This window comes from Chiloscyllium plagiosum, chromosome 17, assembly GCF_004010195.1.
Source record: "Chiloscyllium plagiosum isolate BGI_BamShark_2017 chromosome 17, ASM401019v2, whole genome shotgun sequence".
NCBI classification, from domain to species: domain Eukaryota; kingdom Metazoa; phylum Chordata; class Chondrichthyes; order Orectolobiformes; family Hemiscylliidae; genus Chiloscyllium; species Chiloscyllium plagiosum.
Window position 1 is genome coordinate 30694528 of NC_057726.1, and position 24247 is coordinate 30718774.

The 24247-nt window shown below is 40.1% G+C and overlaps 1 protein-coding gene across 3 annotated transcripts in view; it reads left to right on the forward strand.

Moving 5' to 3' along the window:
* Positions 1-1216: 1216 nt before the first annotated feature.
* spire2 (spire-type actin nucleation factor 2) overlaps positions 1217-24247 on the forward strand; it is an 83751-nt gene continuing 60720 nt past the window's right edge. For 2 of the 3 annotated variants that reach the window (XM_043706800.1, XM_043706801.1), the window contains exons 1-2: positions 1218-2624; positions 15234-15277. In XM_043706800.1, the coding sequence (XP_043562735.1) occupies positions 2339-2624; positions 15234-15277 (330 nt within the window). In that variant the 5' untranslated portion in view covers positions 1218-2338. Of the gene's footprint in view, positions 2625-15233; positions 15278-24247 lie in introns of all 3 variants that reach the window. The other variant, XM_043706802.1, reaches the window with a different exon arrangement.

Here is a 24247-nt window from a genome sequence, read left to right on the forward strand (position 1 = left end):
CTATACAGCATCTTAAACTGTTGATTTTCATCTTTAAACATGAAAGAATATAAAGTTCCACGGTCATTAAACTTGAAACGTTAACTCTGTTTTTCTCTCCACAGACCTGCTGAGTTTCTTCAGAATGTCAGCTAATTTAGTCGGTAGCCCATCACCTCCATGTCAGTAATTTCCAGTGCACTCCAGGATTTGATCAGAAGACCGAGGCTGACATTCCATTGTCAAACTGAGGGCCTATCAAAACACAATTGTACTGTTCAAAGAACAGAAGCGAAATGTTGGTGTTCTGCAAAGAAGGTGCCATACAAATGCAAACATTTGTAAAATATTGCAGGCAATAGCAGAAGCGAACCCACTAAAAGGTCTTTTAATTGCAAAATATTTTGACAGAGCAGATACTCCCTGCTGGCAGAATACTCAGCTGAATCTATTGCGTTTGAATCTTAATTAAGAGTCATTAGCGCTTGTCATGTTGGCAATGATCTAATACTGTAGTTTGGTTGCATTTGATTACGAACAATGAATTGTAACTGTGCTATGACGAATATCTGGATGTTATGATTTAAAGAAATATAGCATTATAATGCTTAGGCAGATAACACACGGTTCATTAGGAAATTTTTGAAGTGGGGAGAAGAGATCTAAGTTATTGGAATATGAAGCACATATGGGTGCATTTATATAATCCCGGCATTAGTATCACAGCCAGATGCGTTCTACCGCATTGTGAATTTATTCTGCAGATTCCCAACCAAGCAGGGATTCCAAAACGCAGGATAAACCCGCCTTCTGGAGGTCAGGTGAAATGATGGAACCTGGACGCGACTGGAGGTCAGCGAGGCAGGTAAAATTGGACATTTTGTTAAAAAAATTAAACAATTCGTGACTCTTCCAAGCATTAAGATGTGAAATTTCATATGTAACTGCAGGCAACATCCAAAAACCCTCGAGTGCTTGTTCTGTGAACATTGTGATATCTCGCACACATACAACTGTAATCACGTCTGAACCCCAAAAAGCCACTTACAAATCTGTGTGCACTCTAATTTCCATTGCTAAAGAACAGAATGCACCTTATTATCTTCAAGTTGTATCGTTAGTTGTATAACACGTGTTTGAGTCAACTGTGATTATGTCGGATTTGGACAGGACTCATAAAAGCAGCCAGGCAGCTGTAGTAAATGTGGGTTAAACTCTGAATTTGTCAGGATATGGAAAGGTTTAAATTCCGACCTATTGATGTCATAGCGTGGATACTTTGTCCTCTTCGCTCAGTGGCAGTCATAGGAAATCCAGCTGTTGGGGATTTGAATCTTTATAACATTGAACTTGTTAATGTGTGTGGGGATGAATAGACCACTCGGTACAAATGTTTGTTTCAAAAGGGAAACAAATGGCTGATATAATTAACTGAGAATGATCCGCTCAGGTAAAGTGCCTTAAGGCATTGGGACGCGAAAAATATAAGACCAGAGAATTGTAATTGACAGAACCTTCAAACAAATGACCAACTGGATAGGAGCATCAGCTTTTCACCACTGAGCATGGCATTGTACATTGTTACCAGAAATCTTCAAGCACATGCCCATTGAAGCTCAAATGTAATCCCTCAAGTTTTAAAGCAAAAGGCAATCATTTAAAAAAAATGTTACGCCTTGAAATATAATGTGCCCGAGACCCCAAGTCTGGAACTATAGCGTAGAAATTACGTAAATAACCCCTTTCCTTTTTCAGGACTCAATACAAAAATAATATGAAGTGAGTAAAAGCGAACTATCAATGGGTTCGGTTGTATTGTCTGCTGCACTGTATTAATTATCCTTGTTTGGGAACCCAACATCCTGTGGATATATTTGGAGTAAATGAATAAAAGGCTGTGGAGAAAGCAATGTTCAGGCTTGAGGGCAATCTTGCAAAGGAAAGATACACTTTGTATTTTCACCGCTGGGATATGGCTGTATACTCTATTGTGCATTAGAAAGGGTGCAGCAGCTTATGTGTACAGTATTGGACACCAAGCTGTAACCCACACGTAAAACCCCTGGGCGAAACAAAGGAAAATCGGTCCCCAGTGAAGATGCCAGGGTAGCGGGTAATATCCGAAAGCTGCACTTGATTCAACCCAGAGATTTACTGTCCTGTTTCTGCTGGTTTTATCCTCTGCACTCCTCTGATTTGGGTTGTGTGTGTTTAGGAGGCTGGGCTGGGCTGGCCCACAGCAGGGCGATCACATGGTACCGGCTGATTGACACCGGAGCTGCAGGCTTTGGGGCTGGGACTCGCTGTTATGGGAACCTGGAGAAACGTTGGCCAGCAGCAATGAGCAAGCGAAGGGGAAATGGCCAGGTCGGGCAGTGATGGAGAACCGCAACAGCACGTCGCCGGCCACGATGCGCCGGAGCCACAGGTTTTATCCCTGGACGAGGTGCTGAGGGCGTACGAGCAGCCCATCAATGAGGAGCAAGCCTGGGCTGTGTGTTACCAATGCTGCCGCTCTCTGCACCGAGACTGGCCCCAGGAGCAGGTGCGCATTGGCCGCGTCCGGGAGCTGGCAGCCATCCTGCTGCATCGGGATGGCACCGTCTCCCTGTGCGGGGAGGACCACAACAGGCCGCCGTTTCCAGGTACACTCCGCTCACTCTCACACACTGACTGACTGACTGCAGCAGCTAAACCCATAGCACCGACTCACAACTTTCTCCTCTAGCCACTTCACTGCTAGCCCTACCGCACAATGAGAGAACCTAGCCATGATCGCCTGCCAGAAAAAAACCCACGCGTTTTGTTAGCCAAAAGGCTGGCCATTTCACACGAGCTTGTGTTTTTGTCATTGGCCTGAACTGTACTGGTACTGCAGGGCGAGAGGAAATGTATCCACTGTTCCAAATTCTTCAGTCTTAATATATACTGGAAGGTCAAACTCAACCATTGTTCTAAATGCTATCCTTACTACTGCAAGTAAATATGATCAACATACCTATTGTAAATTTCTAGCACTTTCATAAAAATTAGTGTAAGGTTTGAGTGATTGTAATATGGAAGATTTCAGGACTAGACCTCTAGTGTATACATTCCATAACTATTGGACATTGAGGCTTTATTTAAAACTCTTAAGCTTTTTAAAAAAAAACATCTCTTTAAATTCCAGGTAGGGTATTGATAATTTTTTTAAAGAAAAGTGAAATTTAAGCATTTGAACTCAAAATTGTTTAAATCTCAATGTGACTATTGGTTTAATGTTTTAAGAGATGATCTGTGCTCAAGTAAGTTTTTTTTTATTCTGGTATAATCCAGACTATAACTTACTATAAAAGGCGTCTTGAATGGAATTGTGAAGCAATTGTCCAGGCATTGTTTTGTAATATTTTTGAAAGCCACCTTCTTGAATGGGTTGCAATTCTGTTCTGTTTAGTGTCAGTACTACTAAAGTATTATTTTAGACTTCAGAGTGTGAAAGTAAACTACAGTTAGGGATAGTCAGCATGATTTTGTGTGAGGAAAATCATGTCTCAAACTTTAAGTGTTTTTTTGAGGTAACCAAAAACATTAAGGGCAGGGTGGTAGATGTTGTTTACTTGGACTTTGCCATGGTTTCAAATGGTAGACTTAGTAAGGTTAGATCACATGGGATTCAGGGTGAGTTTGCCAATTGGATACAAAATTGGCTTATGGGAGGAGACTGAGGGTGGTTTTTCACATTTGGGAGGCCTGTGACCAGCAGTGTTCCACAGTGATTGGTACTGGTCCACTTTTGCTTGTCATTCATATAAATGATTTGGGTGGGAATAGAGGAGGCATTGTTAGTAAGTTTGCAAATGGCACCAAAGTTGGGTGGCATAATGGACACATGACTAAGGTTATCTAATGTTAGAGATCTTGGTCATCTGGGTCAAGGGGCTGAGGAGTGGCAGATGGAGTTTAATTTGGATAAATGCGAGGTTTTGTATTTGGTAATACAAACAAGGAAAGTACTTGTACAATTAATGGTAAGGCTGTGGGTAGTGTGATGGAACAGGGAGACCTAGGGGGTTCAAGTATATAATTTTAATTTGGCATCACAGGTAGACAGGGTGGTTAAGAAGGTGTTTGGTACGCTTGCCTTCATTGCTCACTCCTTTTGAGTTTAGGAGTTGGAATGTCATGTTGAGAGTGCAAGGATTCCAATGAGGCCTCTTCTGCAATAATGTGCAGTTCTGGTTGTCCTGTTATAAGAAGGATATTATTAAACTGGAGAAGGTTCATAAAATATTTATCAGGATGTTGCTGGAAATGGAGTGTTTGAGATATAAAAATAGGCGGGGACTTTTTTTCAATGGAGCTTAGGACGTTGGGGGATGACTTTTATTGAGGTTTAGAAAATTTGAGGGGCAGAGATGAGGTGAATGACCAGGGTGTTACCCCTAGGGATGGGGGAGTTCAAACGTAGGGAGCATATTTTTAAGGAGAAGAGGACCGGATGACCAGCCTTTTTACAGTGGTTTGTGTGTGAAACGAATTGCTAGAGAAAGTGGTGGATGCAGGTACAGCTACAATGTTTAAAAGACATTTGGAAAAGTTAATGGGAAAGATTTTGAAGGGATATGGGCCAAATTTAGTTTGGGAACATGGATGTCTTGGACTGTTTGGACTGAAGGATCTTTTTCCATGTTGTATGACTCTATAATTAGGCCATATTACTTAAATAGCTTTAGGCACATTCAGTATTGCAATAAAATAATTCTGTGACAGCAGATGCAACCTGCATTGTTCTTTGTTAATGAAGTGTGTGAACAATGATGCAAAATCAAAACAATGCAGATACTGGAAATCTGAAATGTGAAAGACCTACTAGGGTCAGGTGGCATTTGATGAAGAATCATTGACCTGAAGTGTTAACTATGTTTCTCTCCATCAATATTTTCTGGTCTGTTGAGTATTTCAGGCATTTTCTGTTTTTATTTCCTGAAATTTTTATTTTGAGGCCTTTGATTCAGGAAAACAATGATTGAGAAGGAATGACAGTTATTTTAGCCTGTAAATTCTGTCCCATGTTTGTTCACATAGCCTGGCCTCTCAGCCAAAATGCATTTGCTCATTTTGGGAGAATTTACAGTCTCCACTGTGCTGCTAGCCATATAGATTAGATTAGATTACATTACATTACATTACAGTGTGGAAACAGGCCCTTCGGCCCAACAAGTGCACACCGACCCGCCGAAGCGCAACCCACCCATTCCCCTACATTTACCCCTTTACCTAACACTACGAGCAATTTAGCATGGCCAATTCACCTAACCTGCACATCTTTGGATTGTGGGAGGAAACCGGAGCACCCGGAGGAAACCTACGCAGACACTGGCAGAATGTGCAAACTCCACACAGTCAGTCGCCTGAGGCGGGAATTGAACGCGGGTCTCCAGCACTGTGAGGCAGCAGTGCTAACCACCGTGCTGCCCATAGATGCAGCAACTCATGAGTGTGATGTAAATACCTGGCACTTGACCACATCCATCTCACAAATAAATGCCAAAGACCTATAACAATTGGGTTGTATGCATCTTTTTTGCTGTGATTTGTGCATTACCTTGAAGTTGTGGGAGGAAAATTTTTAGTAAAGTTATATCCTTGTAAAATGTTCAGACCAACACTAATTACATTGATTACAACTTTAAATCTAAGTTATTTTGATATCAAAAAGCACTTATCCATACCCTGCCATCTGCTACATGGGATTGCACTGTTACGAGTGGATTGTGTTCCAACCTGTCCCTGATAATTATTTCAAAGTAAAACAAAGTTGTATTGCTGAATGTGTGGTGATGCAAGATCCATAACCCATTTATGTTGAGTATTAGTTGGGATTAAGTTAACCACAGTGTATTTGAGTTGATGTCCTAGATTTTCCACTTTCAGCTCAATCATCTAAATGGGGAACAAGTGTAAGTTCACATACATTGGAAGAATATTTGGGTTTCCTCTTGTGCATAGATAATTTATTATTATATTAACTTTGTATATCTTGCATAAACAAGATATACATAAAAATGATGTGAAATTATCAATATTGTGTTATGAAGGTTTTTTAATAACACCCACGTGACAAGACCAATTCATCCTGAAAACAGCAAATGCTGGAGATCACAATCGGTCAGTCAGCATTCCTAGAGACCGAGCAAGGTAATGTTTTGAGTCTAAATGACCCTTCATCAGAGTTGACACTTCAACTCTGATAAAGAGTCATTCAGACTTGAAACATTAGCTAGTTTTCTCTCCATTGCTGCTGTCCAACCTGCTGTGATCCCCAGCATTTGTGTTTTCAGTACAGATTCCAGCATCTGCAGTAATTTGCTCGTACATTTTGTTAAATTTATCCAGTTCTTTAATCTACATCCTTTTTGTAAATGGATACTGCAAGTATTCAGCTTCTTGCTTCTCTTATTTAAGTCAGAGATATCTAAATCACCGTCCACAATTTTTCAAGATCATTTGGGGGTGTTGAAAATCACAAAATATTTTGTATACTAACTGTTGCTGGTTGTTCGTAGCTTTTGTGGGATGGTTGAATAGTAAATCCTGTGGCAATGTCAAATTATATTGGTGGGCACCCAATCCACTTTATATTGGATGTAGAATTTGTTATATTTTATATTTCACTAAAGTAAGATTTTAAATGCATGTTCAGAGCTTGTACATTAAAGTATTTGTAATCAAAGAAGTAATTGTAAACCTAAATTAGCAGAAACTGTGAAGACTGTTCATCAGACCTAAAGCTGTTTTGTCAACTTAAATGGAGTTTTTGTCAGGAACAGAAAACCTGTCACAATAAGCTAAAACGTGATAATAGCAACAGTCCTGTTAAACAATCAGTCAAAGGTTTATATTTGCCAATCCAACTCATTGTAATGAGATTCACATTTTGGTGGCTACTTTAATGAATAATTCACAAATACAAACAATTATGAAATATTTATAATTTAACTAGTTTGTACTGATTTTTGAAAAATGAACTTGTTTTGTGTAAGGTTTGATTATGTTGTTTGTAAACTAAACATTTAAGCTTTGACATCAGATTAATTGCTGAGATGACATTTCAAGCAAGGACAGCATGTAGTGCCCACCTGTTTGACATGGGAAAGTAATAGTCAGCCGCCTCAAACCTCTGGTGGCAACACAATGTTACAACACTGGGTAAAACCCCCCGCTAATTTAAACCCGACTCCCAAAAGATTCACCCCGTGCTGTATTCTGTGAAAATTTGAGAGGCACAGAACTATCTTAAAAGACAGTATTTAAAATAAAAATTAACAACTTTAATATTTTTAAAGTCAAAGAGAGAATAATTAACAACTATTTACAACTCCATTTTATTCATATTCATAGAATCCCTACAGTGTGGAAACAGGCCATTTGGCCCAACAAGTCCACACTGACCCTCCGAAGCATTACCCACCCATTCAACCTCTTACTAATGCACCTAACCTACACATCCCTGAACACTATGGGCAATTTAGCATGGCCAATCCATCTAAACCTATCTTTTATCTTCCCACCTATAATACTGCTACGATTAAAACCCCCAATTTAAGATTTCCAGAAAAATTCAAATTTCAAAACCAGTCAGCTGTTCTCTTGGTATCTTCCTCTGTAGATTTGCTCTCCAGGTCGGTGTCTATCTTTTCTTTCCTTTTTCTTTTCTTTTTCTTTCCTTTTCCTTTTCCTTTTTTTTGTTCCCTTTCCTTCCTTTGCAAACTCCTTCTTCTCCAGACAGGTGCCTCTGAGTTCTGAACTAGCAGCCTACATCTGTTGGTCTTTTGGCAGTTCTCCTCCAACTGTTCAATTTTTTTTTCTGCTTTATACCCAAAGTATCGGATCATTTTAATTGGTGTTAATAGCATCAAAGTACTAAATTCAAATTTGATTAGAGTTTGGTATTTTGGGGCATAATTTAAACTGGCCAAATTTGAATTTTTTTTTGTCTCTAGGCAACTCAGATAATCTAACTGTTTGACCAAATGTTGTGTTGTTATCTTGTTCAGAATACCTGGCGCTGTGTCAGGTAGTTCTGCTGGCTTTTAACTCTATTTAAAGGTACAGTATCCCTTACACCTTCGTAATAACAATATGAATAAATATCTTCTGAGATATCTTCAGAGGGAATTTAAGGGTCAACTACATCTCTGAGAATGGAATCCAATACAGCTACTGACTTCCCTAAAGTATATTGGTAAACCAGTTGGATTTCATAATTTAAAAATCATGGTCATGTCTTCTAATAATATAATTGTAAAAGAAAAAAATTGAAGTTTATCTGAGTCTTCCCTTCTATCCCTAGCATCCAAAAGGAATATCCTTTGTAAATCAGGTGCCGTGCAACAGTTATTCCAAGCGTCAGACCTCCGTATCGATATCACAAGACTGCTAGATCTTTCTGCACACCAGCTATCAAATGATTCAGGAGAAGTTCTATAATTCATCATTTGAACCCAAGAAAATTTAAACTTTAGATAACAGCAACTTATGTGAGACGCTGAATTGCATTGTACTTATAATCAGAACTAAAATGATAAAACAAACTTTTATTTTAGAAGAATACAGCGCAGTACAGGTCCTTTGGCCCCCGATGTTGCGCCGATCCAAGCCCACCTAACCTATACTAACCCACTATCCTCCAAATACCTATCCAATGCCCGCTTAAATGCCCATAAAGAGGGAGAGTCCACCACTGCTACTGGCAGGGCATTCCATGAACTTACGACTCGCTGAGTGAAGAACCTACCCCTAACTTCAGTCCTATATCTACCCCCCCTTAATTAATTTATAGCTATGCCCTCTTGTAATACCCGACTCCATACGCGGGAAAAGGTCCACACTGTCAACCCTATCTAACCCCCTAATCATCTTGTACACCTCAATCAAGTCACCCCTAAACCTTCTTTTCTCTAATGAAAACAGCCCCAAGTGTCTCAATCTTTCCTCATACGATCTTCCTTCCATACCAGGCAACATCCTGGTAAACCTCCTCTGCACACTACTAAGTATCCGACCATTAGCCCCGTACCCCATCTTTTTGTTATTCTTCCCAAAGTGAATCACCTCACACTTAGCTACATTGTATTCCATTTGCCACCTTTCTGCCCAGCTCTGCAGCTTCTCTATATCCTGCTGTAACCTGCCATATGCTTCCTCACTGTCAACAACTCCTCCGACTTTTGTGTCATCCGCAAACTTGCTCACCCAACCTTCTAACCCCTCTTCCAGGTCATTTATAAAAATGACAAACAGCAATGGTCCCAAAACAGATCCTTGCGGAACACCGCTAGTGACGGCACTCCATGAAGAAACTTTGCCATCAACTACTACCCTCTGTCTTCTTCCATCCAGCCAATTCCTAATCCAAACCTCCAACTCACCCTCAATGCCATATCTCGTATTTTCTGCAGTAGCCTACCATGGGGAACCTTATCGAACGCCTTACTAAAATCCATATATACCACATCTACCGCTTTCCCCTCATCAACCTCCTTCGTCACCTTTTCAAAGAATTCAATAAGGTTTGTGAGGCACGACTTGCCCTTCACAAAACCATGCTGACTATCCTTGATCACATTATTCCTATCCAGATGTGCATAAATCCTATCCCTTACAATTCTCTCTAAGACTTTGCCCACAACAGAAGTGAGACTCACCGGCCTATAGTTACTAGGGTTATCCCTACTCCCCTTTTTGAACAAGGGAACCACATTTGCTATCCTCCAGTCTTCTGGCACTACTCCTGTAGACAAAGAGGACATAAAAATCAAGGCCAATGGCTCTGCAATCTCCTCCCTTGCTTCCCAGAGAATCCTAGGATAAATAAGTTTTGAACAAACTTATTATGGTAATCATGAAATAAAATGGAGGAAAGAGAAAACTAGTTAATTTTGCTTGTAAAGAAGACCGCATTATTGTCACCCCTCAGCAAAGATAGCTTTTTATGAAGAACTATATAAAACCACTTTACTGTATTAGTTGCTCTCTACTCTCATATTGTGAAAACACATTTTACAGGAGATCCTTCCTTCGACAAGATAGCATGCTTGGATTGACAAGCAGTTTGAACAGTCATTGTAATGTGAGCCTGCAACTTGATTTTATTTCCAGAAAAACCTGCTTATTAAAATGCATTCTTACGAACAATGGATACAGAAAGAAAAATGGTGCAATGTTGAATAGTCATAAATATTGGTCCTGAACCATGAGAATCTTTTCACAAACTCTTGAGGTATAGAGCATTTAAAATGTGTATTTAGTCAATGTGGCCGGATGATGCAGTTTCAAGAATGCAATTATTCAATCTTTGTCTCAAATCTTTCATGTGATTGGCGTAAATGCTGGCTAGTATTTATCATTGATCAACACTAGGTTAATAGGATTAATAGATTATTCTGGAATAAACCCTTTTTAATCTTCCTTATCTTCAGCTATTGCTGTATTTTTTAAAAATGGAATTGTGGAATATAATTTGTATTCTGCAATCAGAACGACTAGATAATAAGAAGCCTAGTGAGAAGAAGTTAAGTAAATCATATGCCATGGTCCTTCAATTATTGTGTTCATATTACAAAATGCTAAAACTTCAATGTTAATTCTAATTTGTCATATTAGAGTCAGTCTTCAACTTTGTGTTTATCAATTTTCATTCTGGAATGAGTATGTGGAGGTAGGAGAAATTCTAGGTCTGCTAAACCAGCTCTTAAAAATGGCCACCTGCACTTCCCATTTTTCAGTTTCGATAGTGTGGGCAACATTTGAAAGTCAAGTTGGAATTAATAGGATACTTTAGAATAAACCTTTGCATCTTTAACCCGGGAAGAACAGAATAGGCTTCTGGGAATTCCAGCGATGTCTTAGGATTTTAAGAGCCAGAAGTTTAAAATTAAAGATGAAGACATCAGACACTTCTCCTGCTCTCATATCCTTCACCAGCAATGCATCATCCAAGCAATTAATATCCCTACACTACCTTCTTCTTGCCCCCTTTTAATCACTGTGTGATCTATGCCCATCGAACCATCCTACGTTTCATCTCATACCCCCATGCCACCTTAAATCTAACTACTGATCCTGTAGCCACTCCATCCTTGAGCCACTCTACCCATCCTCCCATCCCCTTGACTCCCTACTTTATCAATGCCCTCATAATCAGGTGGTGGTTTTTGACCAATGTGATGGACAGAAGAGCTGTTTCCTGTATAATGGATCTCTGAGACTGTGTGGCTCTAATCCACGGGACTGTGTTGAGCCCCATTCAAAATGTGCTACATTCTCTTTCTTCCCCCCCCCCCCCCCCGGCAACAAACCCCAACATTTTGCATTCACTCTCCATCCCAATTCCCCTAGTATGCACCACAGACATACCTCAGTGGGATAATTCATGTTTATTGATGATGTCACTATTGAGGTGGGGGGGGGAAAAAGCACACTCATTGATCCAAATAGCAGGCAACATGTTGAACTTCCTTCAACTAATCTCTTGCGTAAACATATATTTCAGTTAGGTGCTCAACTCCTTGGTTAAACACATATTTCACCTATGTGCTTAATTTCTATTTGCAAACAAATATGTTTATTCTATAAAGCAGTTGCATTTGCTTGTCGAAACACCCATTTTATTGGCACCCCATAGTGAAAATGAAAGTTTGGAAAGTAGCCATGCAGCATAATCCTAGAATGGCTTATGTTAACAGGATACCTGAAATCCTAAAACTGTTTGCTTTTGATTCCACACTTTTTTTGTTTGACCAGTACCTTGACAGCCTTGGAAGTTCCTTTAACATTTGGCCATTTCGATCATTGACAAGTGTTGGAAGAAGTCATTGAGAGTGCAATAAAGCACCACTTTCTCAGCAATAACTTGCTCACTGCTGAGTATTCACTAGGACCATTCCATTCCTGAGATCATCACAGCCTTGTCCAAACATGCACAGAAGATCTAGGTTGGCATGGTGACTCAGTGGTTAGCACTGCTGCCTCACAGTGCCAGGGACCTGGGTTCGATTCCTACCTCCGGCGACTGTCTGTGTGGAGTGTGCACATTCTCCCCATGTCTGCGTGGGTTTCCTCCCACAATCCAAAGATGTACAAGTTAGGTGAATTGGCTCTGCTAAATTGGCCATAGTGTTCAGGGATGATTAGATTAAATTAGATTCCCTACACTGTGCAAAACAGGCCCTTCGGCCCAACCAGTCCACACCGACCTCTGAAGAGTAAACCCCCCAGACCCATTTCCCTCTGACTAATGCACCTAATACTGTGTAGGTTAGATACAATAAGCCAATATAGGGTAGGGGAATGGGTCTGGATGGGTTACTCTTCTGAGGGTTGGTGTGGACATATAGAGCCAAAGGGCCTGTTTCCACACTGTCGGGATTCTAAAAATCTGAACTCTAGCTGTGAGGTGACAGTGACTACCTCTGACATCAAGGCAGCATTTGACTGAGTTTGGTTTTGAGAAGCCCCAGCAAAATTAGGTTCATATTCTCCAGTAGTTGGAATCTTTTCTTGCACATTGAAAGATGGTCGTGATTGTTGGAGGTCAGTCATTTTAACAGCAGGTCATCTTAGCATATGTTCTTCAAGCTGTTCCTCCACCTTCAGCTGCTTTATCAATGACCTTTCCTCCATCAAAAGGTCATTGCTTGGCACTGTGTTTGATGAGTGGTAACACTCACCCAAGAGTGGGGATGTTTGAGAATGATTGCATGAAGTTTAGCACATTTCAAGAAACCTCAGATACTGAAACAGTCCAGGCTCAAATGCAGCAAGACTTGGTCAATGTCCAAATTTGGGCTGATGGGTGATGAGTAATTCAGCCTACACCAGAGCCAAACAATGACCATCTTCAAAAAGAGAGAATCTAGATTTGATTCCTTGACATTCAGTAGCATTATTATCACTTAATCACACACAATCAACATACTGGGGAGCACCATTGACCAATGACCCAAACTGGACTCACCATAAATACTATGGTTACAAAAGCAGGTCAGAGGCTAAGAATCATGCAGCAAGTAACTCACCTCTTGACATGCCAAAGTCTGTCCACCACTCCTTGCCAACAACACTTAAGATGCTTGACACCATCGAGGTCAAAACATCCCACTATATTTGTACCACATTCCAAACATTTACACCCTCCAGCACTGATTCTCAATAGCAGCAGTGTGTGCTATCTCCAAAATGAACAGCATTTCCTAAACCCAAATCACTATCATCTACAAGATTGAGGAGAGCAGATATATGCGAATGCCACCTGCAAGCTAGACGCTATCCTCATGGAAGTATATCACTATTCCTTCAGTCAAATTCCTGGAACTCCCTTCCTAACATCAATTTTGAGTCCATCTAGACCCTAAGGACCGCAGTGGTTCAGGAAGACCGTTTACCATGATCTTTTCAAAGGCAACTTGGGATGGGAAATTAATGCTGACCTAGCAGTGATGCCTACATCTCATGAATGAAATTTTAAAAAAATCAAAACTATGGTTCTAAGACCAGCTCAGTAGTTGCCAATTAATGTTGAGTAACATGCCTGTCTCCTCAGTGTCTGTCCACCATCCACAGGGCACATCAGGAATGGGATAGAATACAATCCACTTGCTTGGACCTTGGCTGCAACTTCAACTACATTTAAGAAGCTTGACACCTACCAGGCCAAAACAGCCCATGTTATTTCATAACCCCTCTACTACTGATACAGTGGTAGCAGTATGTACCATTTCCACAATGTACTGCAGTTATTCACTAAAACTATTCTGAAAATGACTTACAAATCCATGACCTCTACCACCTTGAAGGACAAGGGTATCCTGCTTCAAAACAGCTCCACCTGCAAGTTCTGCTCTAAACCACACCATCATGAATCGGTCTATATCATTATTGATTGACTGACTGACTATTGTGTCAAAATCTTGGAACTTCTGCCCTATCTTACAACCAGGAACTCCAGCCATTCAAAAACACAGCTCGCCACCACATTTAGGGATGGATCATACTACTGGCCCAGCCATTGATGCCCAAAAAGTGATGAAACAGATACAAATGGGGAAAATACGATGAGGGGGTGATGACCGCCAAACAGAAGAACGCGGTTAACAATGTCTACAGCAAAAGATATCCGAATATTGAGAGAGAATTGCAATGGCAAATGAGAGTTCAGGAAATGGAATGTGACAAAGTTACTGCAAGTAACCTGGAGAACAGAAAAATGCTGGGTTTGGGGATGTCACCTGGGATCATGTGTGATTTCTGACATTTTCGGCGAGATGTTCCTTGTCATGGCAAAAATCTGGACTGATATCTGTTCATTTTAATTGACTTTTATTTACATTCCACCTAGAGAACCGTGAAACATTCCACTTGGATTATGCCTTTGAAGCAGCAATTCATTTTGGGAATGTACCAAGTGTAATCTTGTGAGCACAAGTAAAAGGAAAGCAAATATATTTCAGTATTGAAGCCCTGGCTGAATCAGTCATTCACTCCTAAGCATTGTCAGTGAGCACTTAGATTAGATTAGATTACTTACAGTGTGGAAACAGGCCCTTCGGCCCAACAAGTTCACACCGTCCCGCCGAAGCGTAACCCACCCAGATCCATTCTCCTACATTTACCCCTTCACCGAACACAACGGGTAATTTAGCATGGTCAATTCACCTAACCTGCACATTTTTGGATTGTGGGAGGAAACCGGAGCACCCGGAGGAAACCCACGCAGACACAGGGAGAATGTGCAAACTCCACACAGAGAGTCGCCTGAGGCTATTGTATATCTTGTGCTTCTAATGCTAATTTTCAACAGACTTGTAGCCATATACTTGTTACGTTCTGTATTTAACAATGATCCTAAATTAACAGTTGGCATATTTTGGATCTTCAACTTATTTTGGATGATTATTGACTAAAACACACCTCAGATGTTCCTGCTTGAGCAGACAAATATTTTCGGCAGGGAATTCTTATAACCATTAAGATATTTCAGGAGTGGGAAAGCAATGGGCTAGGGAGAATATGATTATCAATCTTTTGAAAATATTATGTATCTCTTAAATGAATCACTTGTCTGCTTAACCAAAGTTTTAGATCTTGCAAAGGTAGTACTATAATTGAAAAAAGATTAATAAAATCATGAAAGTATCAATTCATTTGACTTGTCATGGTTCAATTTATCCCCAAGAATTGTCACTCTTGACAACCTATTTATTTTCTAATTTTAGGTTCAAAGGCAAACATCTCCCCTCGACTATGCACAGAAGGAGAGGTATGTATCTTTAAAATACTCCAAATGATTCATATTGTGCTTTGTTCATTTCATTAATTTTCAGTTTAATAGATCAATTACTTAGAACAGTGGTTTTCAAAATCTGATCCAGTCTGTGAGTGTCCTCCAGATGATTCACAAGCTGGTCTAAAATACAATTTATTGAAGCTGATAATCAATTAGGAAGAAAGTTTTGACACACGTATACAGGTAGTTCTGGGATAATGGGCGTTTTGGCTATAGCATCGCTGAAGAATTAGGGCACGATATTTTGGAGAATGTTTACCTCCATTTGTGATAGCGCAATTCCAGCAGGGATTGGTTTGCGTGCTTTGATCGGTGCATACACCAATGTATGTGCTGAAATCTCCATGCCGTTCTGCGCATACACTGGTGGTTTTGCTGTTCTGCGCATGTGCCAGTGTCCGCGCATGTGCAATATCGGTGCCGGGCTTCATGCCATTCTGCACTGCTGACAGAGTAGCTTTCTTTGAGAGTTGCTGTACAGAGAGCAGCTTTCTTGCGTTTTTTAAATGTACTGTGTTAAATTTACTTTTATTAATACATATGATTTCAATCTTCTTTCAGGCTATGCTATCCTGTGCGTTAGACTTTTTTGGGTGATTTTTGAGCGATCATGAGTGATTTTTTTTGCTGATCTGCCACTAAGCCCATAGGCCACAGTATTTTGATTAAGCGAGGTTTCGCTGGAATGCAACTACAGTATTATAGGAGAACTACGTGTACTGTCTGTGTATGCAGTTCAACTATTCTGGACACAGCTTTGAAGCAACTGCTGCCATTTCCAACAACATGCAACTGTGCATTTCAATTTTCAGTAATGAAAACAAAGACAACCTGCTGAACATGAATTCTAGCATGAGAATGATACTCTCCAGCTTGGAATCAAACTTGTCTCATCAAAAGAAACACACTTGTTTTCTTTAATATTGATGAATTTTGTAATGGCAAGTGATAGCATATAGGGGAAAACCAGTAAGTGATGCACAGGGTAATTTCCCATACACAAATAGTTCAAAAGACTAAAGTTTGAGAAATATTAATTCAGAATAGATTGCAATTGAAATCGAACAATATAGTTTGATTGCTGCATGACTGATGAGGAAATTTAAGACATATTTATTAGATAAATGTCTTTAAGGTCATTAGGACCTTCAGGGAAATCTCACTTGAGTTTTTTTTTGTTTTTGCTGTTTGCTTTACCACTTTTACTCACCCAAACTCAGTGACTTCATGAACTTAGTTCCAAGGGATACTAAGCAGCTTCTCATGCAAAGGGCAAATGTTCACGTCTGAGCCTGAAAAGTAAATTTTGATATGGTCATTTATTCATGGTGATGAAGATGTCCTGATATCCGGGATAAGGGACTGAAGAATTAATTGTGACATCTCCGTTATCCAATTTGGCTGAGGTCACCATATCAAAATCTGACACCTACATGTCTATGTGGATCAGATCAGCATGAATTTCTGTCTATTGATATGTCAGTTCACTTGCTGTAAGCCTCATTTCAATGGTAATGCTTTTGCTTCTGAGTCAGGAAGAAATGTATTTAAGGCAGAATTTTTCACTCGCCATCTTGAGAGGGAACCCTCCACTGTCAGAGATACTAAACAGAAAATTCACTTGACATTTTGAGTACAAGATCCTATTCAAGGAAAAACAGAGTTCTGCTCTCCTGGGGCAATGTTCACTCTCAATCAAACTGATCAAGGACAAATCCCCTGGTCATTTATCCTGTTGCTGTTTGTGTCACTTGGCAGTGTAAATATTGACTGCATGTTTACCAACATTCCAAAGAAGTATTTCATTGGCTGTGAAGTGTTTAGCAATGTCTGATAAATCAGCGTATAAATCATACACAGTTTAAATGGTTAAGAACCGAAATAATCTTGCCAGACTGGTATTGCATTACAAGCTCTCAGTTTCCGTGGTTCAGATCATTTGCATAAATTTTCACCATTCCAGGGAAACTGAAAGGGAACTGTGGGATAAGGAAATAATTCTGAACAGTCTCTGGAAAGATCTCAGAGATCACTTGCAAATTCTGCAAGCCTGAAAGGCCATAGGCTCAGAAGTGAAAAACAAACATGAAGCATGCAAAATCTGAAAGTGTAGCTGTGAATCTGCAAATAATTGCAGCCCAAAATATTCCCTCTCCTGTTTGGCTGTTGAAGAGGGGGTTTGATACTGCTTGAGTTGGTTGAGAAGATAATGGTTCTGTTTTCTTCTTACAACTCCATTGACTTCTTTGCCTAAGTATGAAACTCATTGATCTTCGTAACAATGTGGCATTAAAATTCTTCAAGAGTATATAAAATTGATAAACAAATGAGTGAAACAGCAGGTTAACAGTTAATAATAGCTAAAACTCAGGACTATTATTGAGTTTTGTAGAGAATAAAAAAAGGTGGAAAGGCAGGTTGTGAGAGGGATACAAACAGTTTAGAGAGATTAAAGTGGGCAAAAAGTTGACAAATGGAGTTTGATGTGGGAAATTGCAAAGTTCATACTGGAAGGGAGAACAAAAAACAATATTATTTAACTGGAGAAAAGGCAGAAAACTGCAACACAAAGGAACTGGGGGGGGGGGGTACTTATTTGCAAAACACAGAAAGCTAGCACATAGGTGGAGCAGGTAATCAGGAAGGCTAGTGGAATATTGGCCCTTATTTCAGGAGAGCTGGTGTGTAAGAGTAGGGAAGTCTTACTGCTACTGTATAATCTGCTGTTGAGACTACATCTGGAGTACTGTAAACAGCTTTGATCCCTTTATTTAAGGAAAGATATCATTTCAATGGAGGCAGTTCAAAGACGATTTCCAAGGGTGAACATTGGAATGGAGGAATTGTCTTATGAGCAAAGGCTAAACTGTTTGGAACTCTGCTCCAGTGGAGTTTAGAAGAATGAGACGTGATCTCATTGAAACAAACAGGATTCTTCAGGGGCTTTACAGGGTAAATGCTGAGAGGATGTTTCTCCTCATGGTGGGGTGGATGTGTGTCTTTGGGACTCCTTTTCCACAGAGAGTTGGGGGGGTAGTCCTTCTACGTATTCAAGGCTGAGATAAATAACTTCTTAATCAGTAGGGGTATCAAGGGCTACAGGTAAAGTAGACGTGAGGAGTGTCAGATCGTACATAGTGTTATTGAATGGCAGGTTCAAGGGACATTCACCTGTTCCTATTTCTTATGGTCATGATGGTTACTAATTAGTACAGAGGCTTAAAAAGAGATCAGTTATGGATAGTAAGCAGACAGCTTAAGAAAATTTGTTGGCAAAGTTCCTGTTTTGCTTTCTAATTTAACGTTAAAATTAATGCTATGAACTGTGCCAAACTGTTGGGTTCAGAGTGTTGGACAGGCCAAAGGTTTAATGTTGCATTACCCTGAAAAATATAATTCTGGGATTTAATGCTACACAATCCCATTTTTGCATTGACCAGAGCAAATAAAGTTCCCATTCAGATAATAATTTGGAGATGCCGGTGTTGGACTGGGGTGTACAAAGGTTATAGTCCAACAGGTTTAATTGAAAGCACATGAGCTTTCGGAGCGCCGCTCCTTCACCAGGTGATAGCGGAGGACACAATTGTAAGGCACAGAATTTATAGCAAAAATTTTCAGTGTGCTGTAACTGAAATTATACATTGAAAAATACCTTGATTGTTGAGACTTTCATCTGTTCGAATACCATGATAGTTTCACTTCTTTCATGTGTAAATCACAAAACGTTTTATTTTAAAATGTTGCATTGTCAGGTTAACTGTAACAATTGGTGTTGGCAAGACAATATGCTAGATAACTCTGTTATCTCACTTTTTTTGATTCGAATCAATCTAAACATCATGGCATAGACCATTTGGATAAGGTATTCTAGTCATGTCTGAAATAAACTCAGTGTGTCATTTCAATTCCCACCACTTATTTCAATGTTGTAAATACTCTGCGTGTAATCTTTCGGTAAGATGCCAAGTTAACTGTCAGTTTATTGTGTGCTAAAAGCATTTACATGGGGTGAAATATAATTCAAGGTTATTCTGAAGTAACAATTTGTCTCCACGTAGTCATTGGATTACATTTCAGTAATATAGGAATGCCTGCAATCCAAGCAGTTATCCAATCATGATTGCAAGGTAATGGTTGAGTGTTTTTTTTCATGATAATTGACTAAGTGCTCTTGTACTGTAACTTGCTATTATGAACTGGGAATGACATTGCAGCAGAAAGGAATGCTGCGACCTTTGCCCATTGGCACATTGATTTGATTTTTTATTGTTTGCTGAAGCATTTGCTGTTTCAAAACATTCCACCTCGTTCTACAGTACAGAGTTATTAGGTAAAGTGTCAGAACTTAAGGTGCAGTTTTTCATGGCAAAACACTCTTTGAACTTGCACAACAGCATTTATTAAATTGAACGCGTTATTTTTCTGGATAGAAAACAGTTTTTGCTTTGATTGTGCAGATAGTGCCAACACTATTTATTGCCACATCCACAGTACCACACACAGGCAGTGTAATAAATTATAAAGTTTCCCTCCCTTCAGTCAACATCCTGTGTGTGAATGCATAATGTGGATTAGATTGTTTGCCCCTGATATATTAAGCTGCTCAGCTGACTGGGATTTTTTTTCCCCTCAGAAGGTTATTCACAAAATTTATAGAAGAGCCTTGCATGACCAAAACATTTTTGATTTTACACTCAGTGCAAAACAACTCAATTTTTTTTCTTAACATAGTTTGTTACTGAGTGTGTTTTACATTTAATATCTACATTAATTATTTCATGTCAATTCCTCCCCTCTGTGTACTATGGTTTAAGGACTTTTCCCTACTGCACCTTTGTGACAGCTGCCCAGGCTTTAGTGCAACCCTCAACATGTGGCCTGGCCTATAGGATGTGCCAGTCTGCAATACACTACACTGTCGTGCATGGCTGTATTCACTGGAAGATGAATGGGTTTCATGCAGACTGCAGCATATTTTTCACTGAGTTGATGATCCTCCAAACCATAGTGATGTTTATCCTGCTGTACATCCCTGGAAACAGCCTATAGAGACAGATTCTTGAGCCACAGAGATGCTTGGGATGAACTTTGACAAAAAAACACTACATCTGTTTTCAGATGTGCTTTGCAAAGGCACATTCCTAAAGGACTTGAACAATGAAGTGAGTTAAAAATCACACAATACCAGGTTATAGTGCAACAGGTTCATTTGGTAGCACTAGCTTTTTGATCACTGCTCCTTCATCAGGTGGTGTGGAGAATAAGATTGTAAGACACAGAATTTACAGCAAAAGTTTACAGTGTGATGTAGCTGAAATTATATATTGAAAAATACCTAGATTTGTTTGTTTGTTTGTTTGTTAGTTAAGTCTCTTATCTTTTAGAATGACTATGTTGGTTTCAGTTCTTTCATAAGTAAATTGCAAAACATTTTTAAAAATTACATTCTCAATTGAACTTTAACAATTGGTGTCATCTCGGCACAGATAATGTATTGAAGGTGTGAGCTTCCCTGTGTGAGGCTGCCTGTGCCACAATGGTCAGACTGATTGTCTAGGTGTGTGTGTGGGAGTGTTTGTGTGGGTGTGTCCGTCTGTGTATAGTACAATGAGGTCACCTGTAGTGTGGCATGAATCCAGGGTCCCGGTTGAGGCCATCCCCATGGTTACCAAACTTGGCTATCAGCCTCTGCTCAGCCACTTTTCATTGTTGCCTGTCCTGAAGTCCGGGACATTCGACCTCGGACCTGCTGAAGTGTTCTCCGACTGGGAGGGAAAACTCCTGTCTGTTTGTTGTCCACTGTCAGTTCATCCATTGCCTTAGCCTCTGCTTGGTCTCACCAATGTCCCATGCCTCAGGGCATCCTTGCCTGCAGTGTATGAGATAGACAATGTTGGCTGAGTCGCATGAGTACCTGCCACATACACGGTTGGAGGTGTTCTCCTGTGTAATGATGGTATTTTTGTCAACATTCTGACACGACTTTCAGCATCTAGTGGACAAGGTTGTATAGTATTGTCCTGAAAGCCAGGCAGTTTGCTACGAACTGTAGTCTGTTTGAGGTTGGTGGTTGTTTAAACTGAGTGGAGCACAGATCTATTACTCCCTGTGGTGGCAGAAAGATAGCTAAGGTGGTACAGAAGGCATGTGGGAGCTTCCTTCATTCAAAGATGTAATGACTTTAAAAAAATGTAAGCCACAGCTGGATTCTTGTGTATAGTTCTTGTCATTATATTATAGCAAAGACAGAGTACAGTGGAGATTTACATGAATATTCCTAGGCCTTAAAAATTGCAGCTATGAGGAAAGATTGAAAAGGCTATGATTGTTTTACTTAGAACAAAGGAGACTGAAAGGTGACCTCACTGAAATGTCCCAAGTAATGAGGGGCTTGGATGTAGTGGATGGGGAAGACCTGTTTTATGTAATGGAGAGTCATAGAGCCATAGAGATGTACAGCATGGAAACAGACCCTTCGGTCCAACCTGTCCACGCAGACCAGATATCCCAACTCAATCTAGTCCCACCTGCCAGCACCCGGCCCATATCCCTCCAAACCCTTCCTATTTATATACCCATCCAAATGCCTCTTAAATGTTGCAATTGTACCAGCCTCCACCACTTCCTCTGGCAGCTCATTCCATATACGTACCACTCTCTGCGTGAAAACGTTGCCCCTTAGGTCTCTTTTATATCTTTCCCCTCTCACCCTACACCTATGCCCTCTAGTTCTGGACTCCCCCACCCCAGGGATGAGACTTTGACTATTTATCCTATCCATGCCCCTCATGATTTTATAAACCTTTATAAAGTCACCACTTACAGCCGCAACATGACCTCCCAACTCCTGTACTCAATACTCTGACCAATAAATGGGGCCAATTACCAGGGGTGCAATAATTGGTAAAAAGATTAGAAGAGACCTTTTTTTTCACCCGGAAGTTGGGGGACTGTCTGTAATCTGCTGCCATGTTTGGTGGCTGGGGCAGAATCTCTGACCTATTTTTAAAAGGAAGCTGGATCTGCACCTGAAGTGCAGTTAGCTGCAAGGCCATTGACCAGGTGTGAGAAAAGGGGATTCCTGTGGGTGGCTGCTTTGTTCGTTGACACAGACACAATGGGCTGCTTGACTGCCTCCTTCTCAGATTTCAATCTGCTGAATAATTTTGATTTGATTTATTTTGCTAGTTTGCTCAGTGAACCATCCAATACTATCCCCCCCTCCCCCCAAAAACAACCACCACCAAACCATCATCTCCTTTTCTTCCCAGGGTCTCAGGGGCAGATCGTTGTCTGATGAACTTGTAGTTTCTATATTCTCCAAGAGGGATCAGTGGTATGACATGGTCAAACTGAGTGGAGCTTTCCATGGCAACTTAGTCATCCACATCCCTCGCAATACCAGCTAACAGATGTTTGTAACAAGTATAGGCTGTCATGTGAGTTCTATGGAAATGATCAGAGGTTTGGATCAGTAAAATATGTTCTGGAGATCCAAACTGTTGAATGAGTTACATTAGATTAATTTCATTACAGTTCAGGTAGAATTGTGCTTAAATGCTATGCCCAACTCTGGATTAATTATGTTTCTAGAATCCTTGGACCATCACATTTAGCTTTTGTTCTTTTCTCAGGGTATTTGTTGACTGGCTGTTACTGTGTTTGTCATACAAGACCTCTGGCCTTTTTAAAAAGCAGAGTTTTCTGTCTTCTTTGTGAGCTTTCAGTTTTGATTTTTAAACCTAAGCACTACGACAAATTGTCAACAAATTCCTTCTTTCATTTTAAAAATAAAAGTTACTTTTTGACCTTCATTATTTAGATTTGCTTATCTCCCATATACGAACGTCAGACTGACAACCTCCTGCATGACGCTTTATAAGTAGTTTGTACTCGAAATGATAAATATTTCTTTCACTTGATGTTTTACAAATTTGTACTCTCCTTACTGATCAATGTGAGATTACATCCAAGTGCAAGCCCTGAAGCAATGCTTTGGTGCTATGTGCCTCAATCATGGCATGAATTGTATTGCCATTAGATCATTGGTTCTTTGGCCCAAATGAAATGCTCAGCTGCCTCCTTTTTGCAGAGGGTGACTGCACTTTGGCTATTTCTGCTTTTGTTTTGTGATCATTTGCGCTGCACAAAGTTGCACACCAGCTATCACAATGAATAGGTACCAATCTGAGCTTAAATCTGCCATCTGCAATAAAAAGTCAAGAGCCTGTAGCTACACTGCAAAGTAATCATTGTTAAGGTGCAGTGACAGCTTCCCTCCACTTACGTGTGTCTCATGCAGAGTTCGCTGTTCAGTGGCAGTCAGTTTTAAATAATGTTTCTTTCCAAGACTCTTAGCATCTTCCAAATTCTCAACCACTACTACCTGGAAGGGCAAGGGCAGCAGTTATATAGGAATATCGCCATTTGCAAGCTCCCCTCCAAGCCACTCACCATCCTGACTTGGAAATGTACTGCTTGTTCCTTCCCTGTTGCTGACTCCAATTCTGGAACACTCTTGCATAATTGGTGTCCCTACAGCAAATCGACTGCAACAGTTCAAGAAGGAAGTTCACTACCACCCCAAGTTAGGGATGGGCAATAAGTACTGGGGCCCATGTACTTGTGCTCTGATTGAATGAATTACAAAAAGGAAGTCAGGGAAGATCTATTTTTTTTTCTAATATTAACAACAATACAATATGCTTGAAGCTCAAAAGAGTGGGTGCATGGGTTGCTGACGTGTCTTTAAAATGTGGTTTTAAAGAGATTGAAGTTGTACTTCAGGAGTGAAGACCTACAGTGCTGAGATACCACCTTGGTGATGGGGTGGGGAGAGAGGAGATTCAATAACACTTAAAAATCAGAGTCTACTCTATCATTTTTTTTGTCTGTGAATTAGAGTTCAGAATTATCCATTTCATTGAATCAGATGATCAA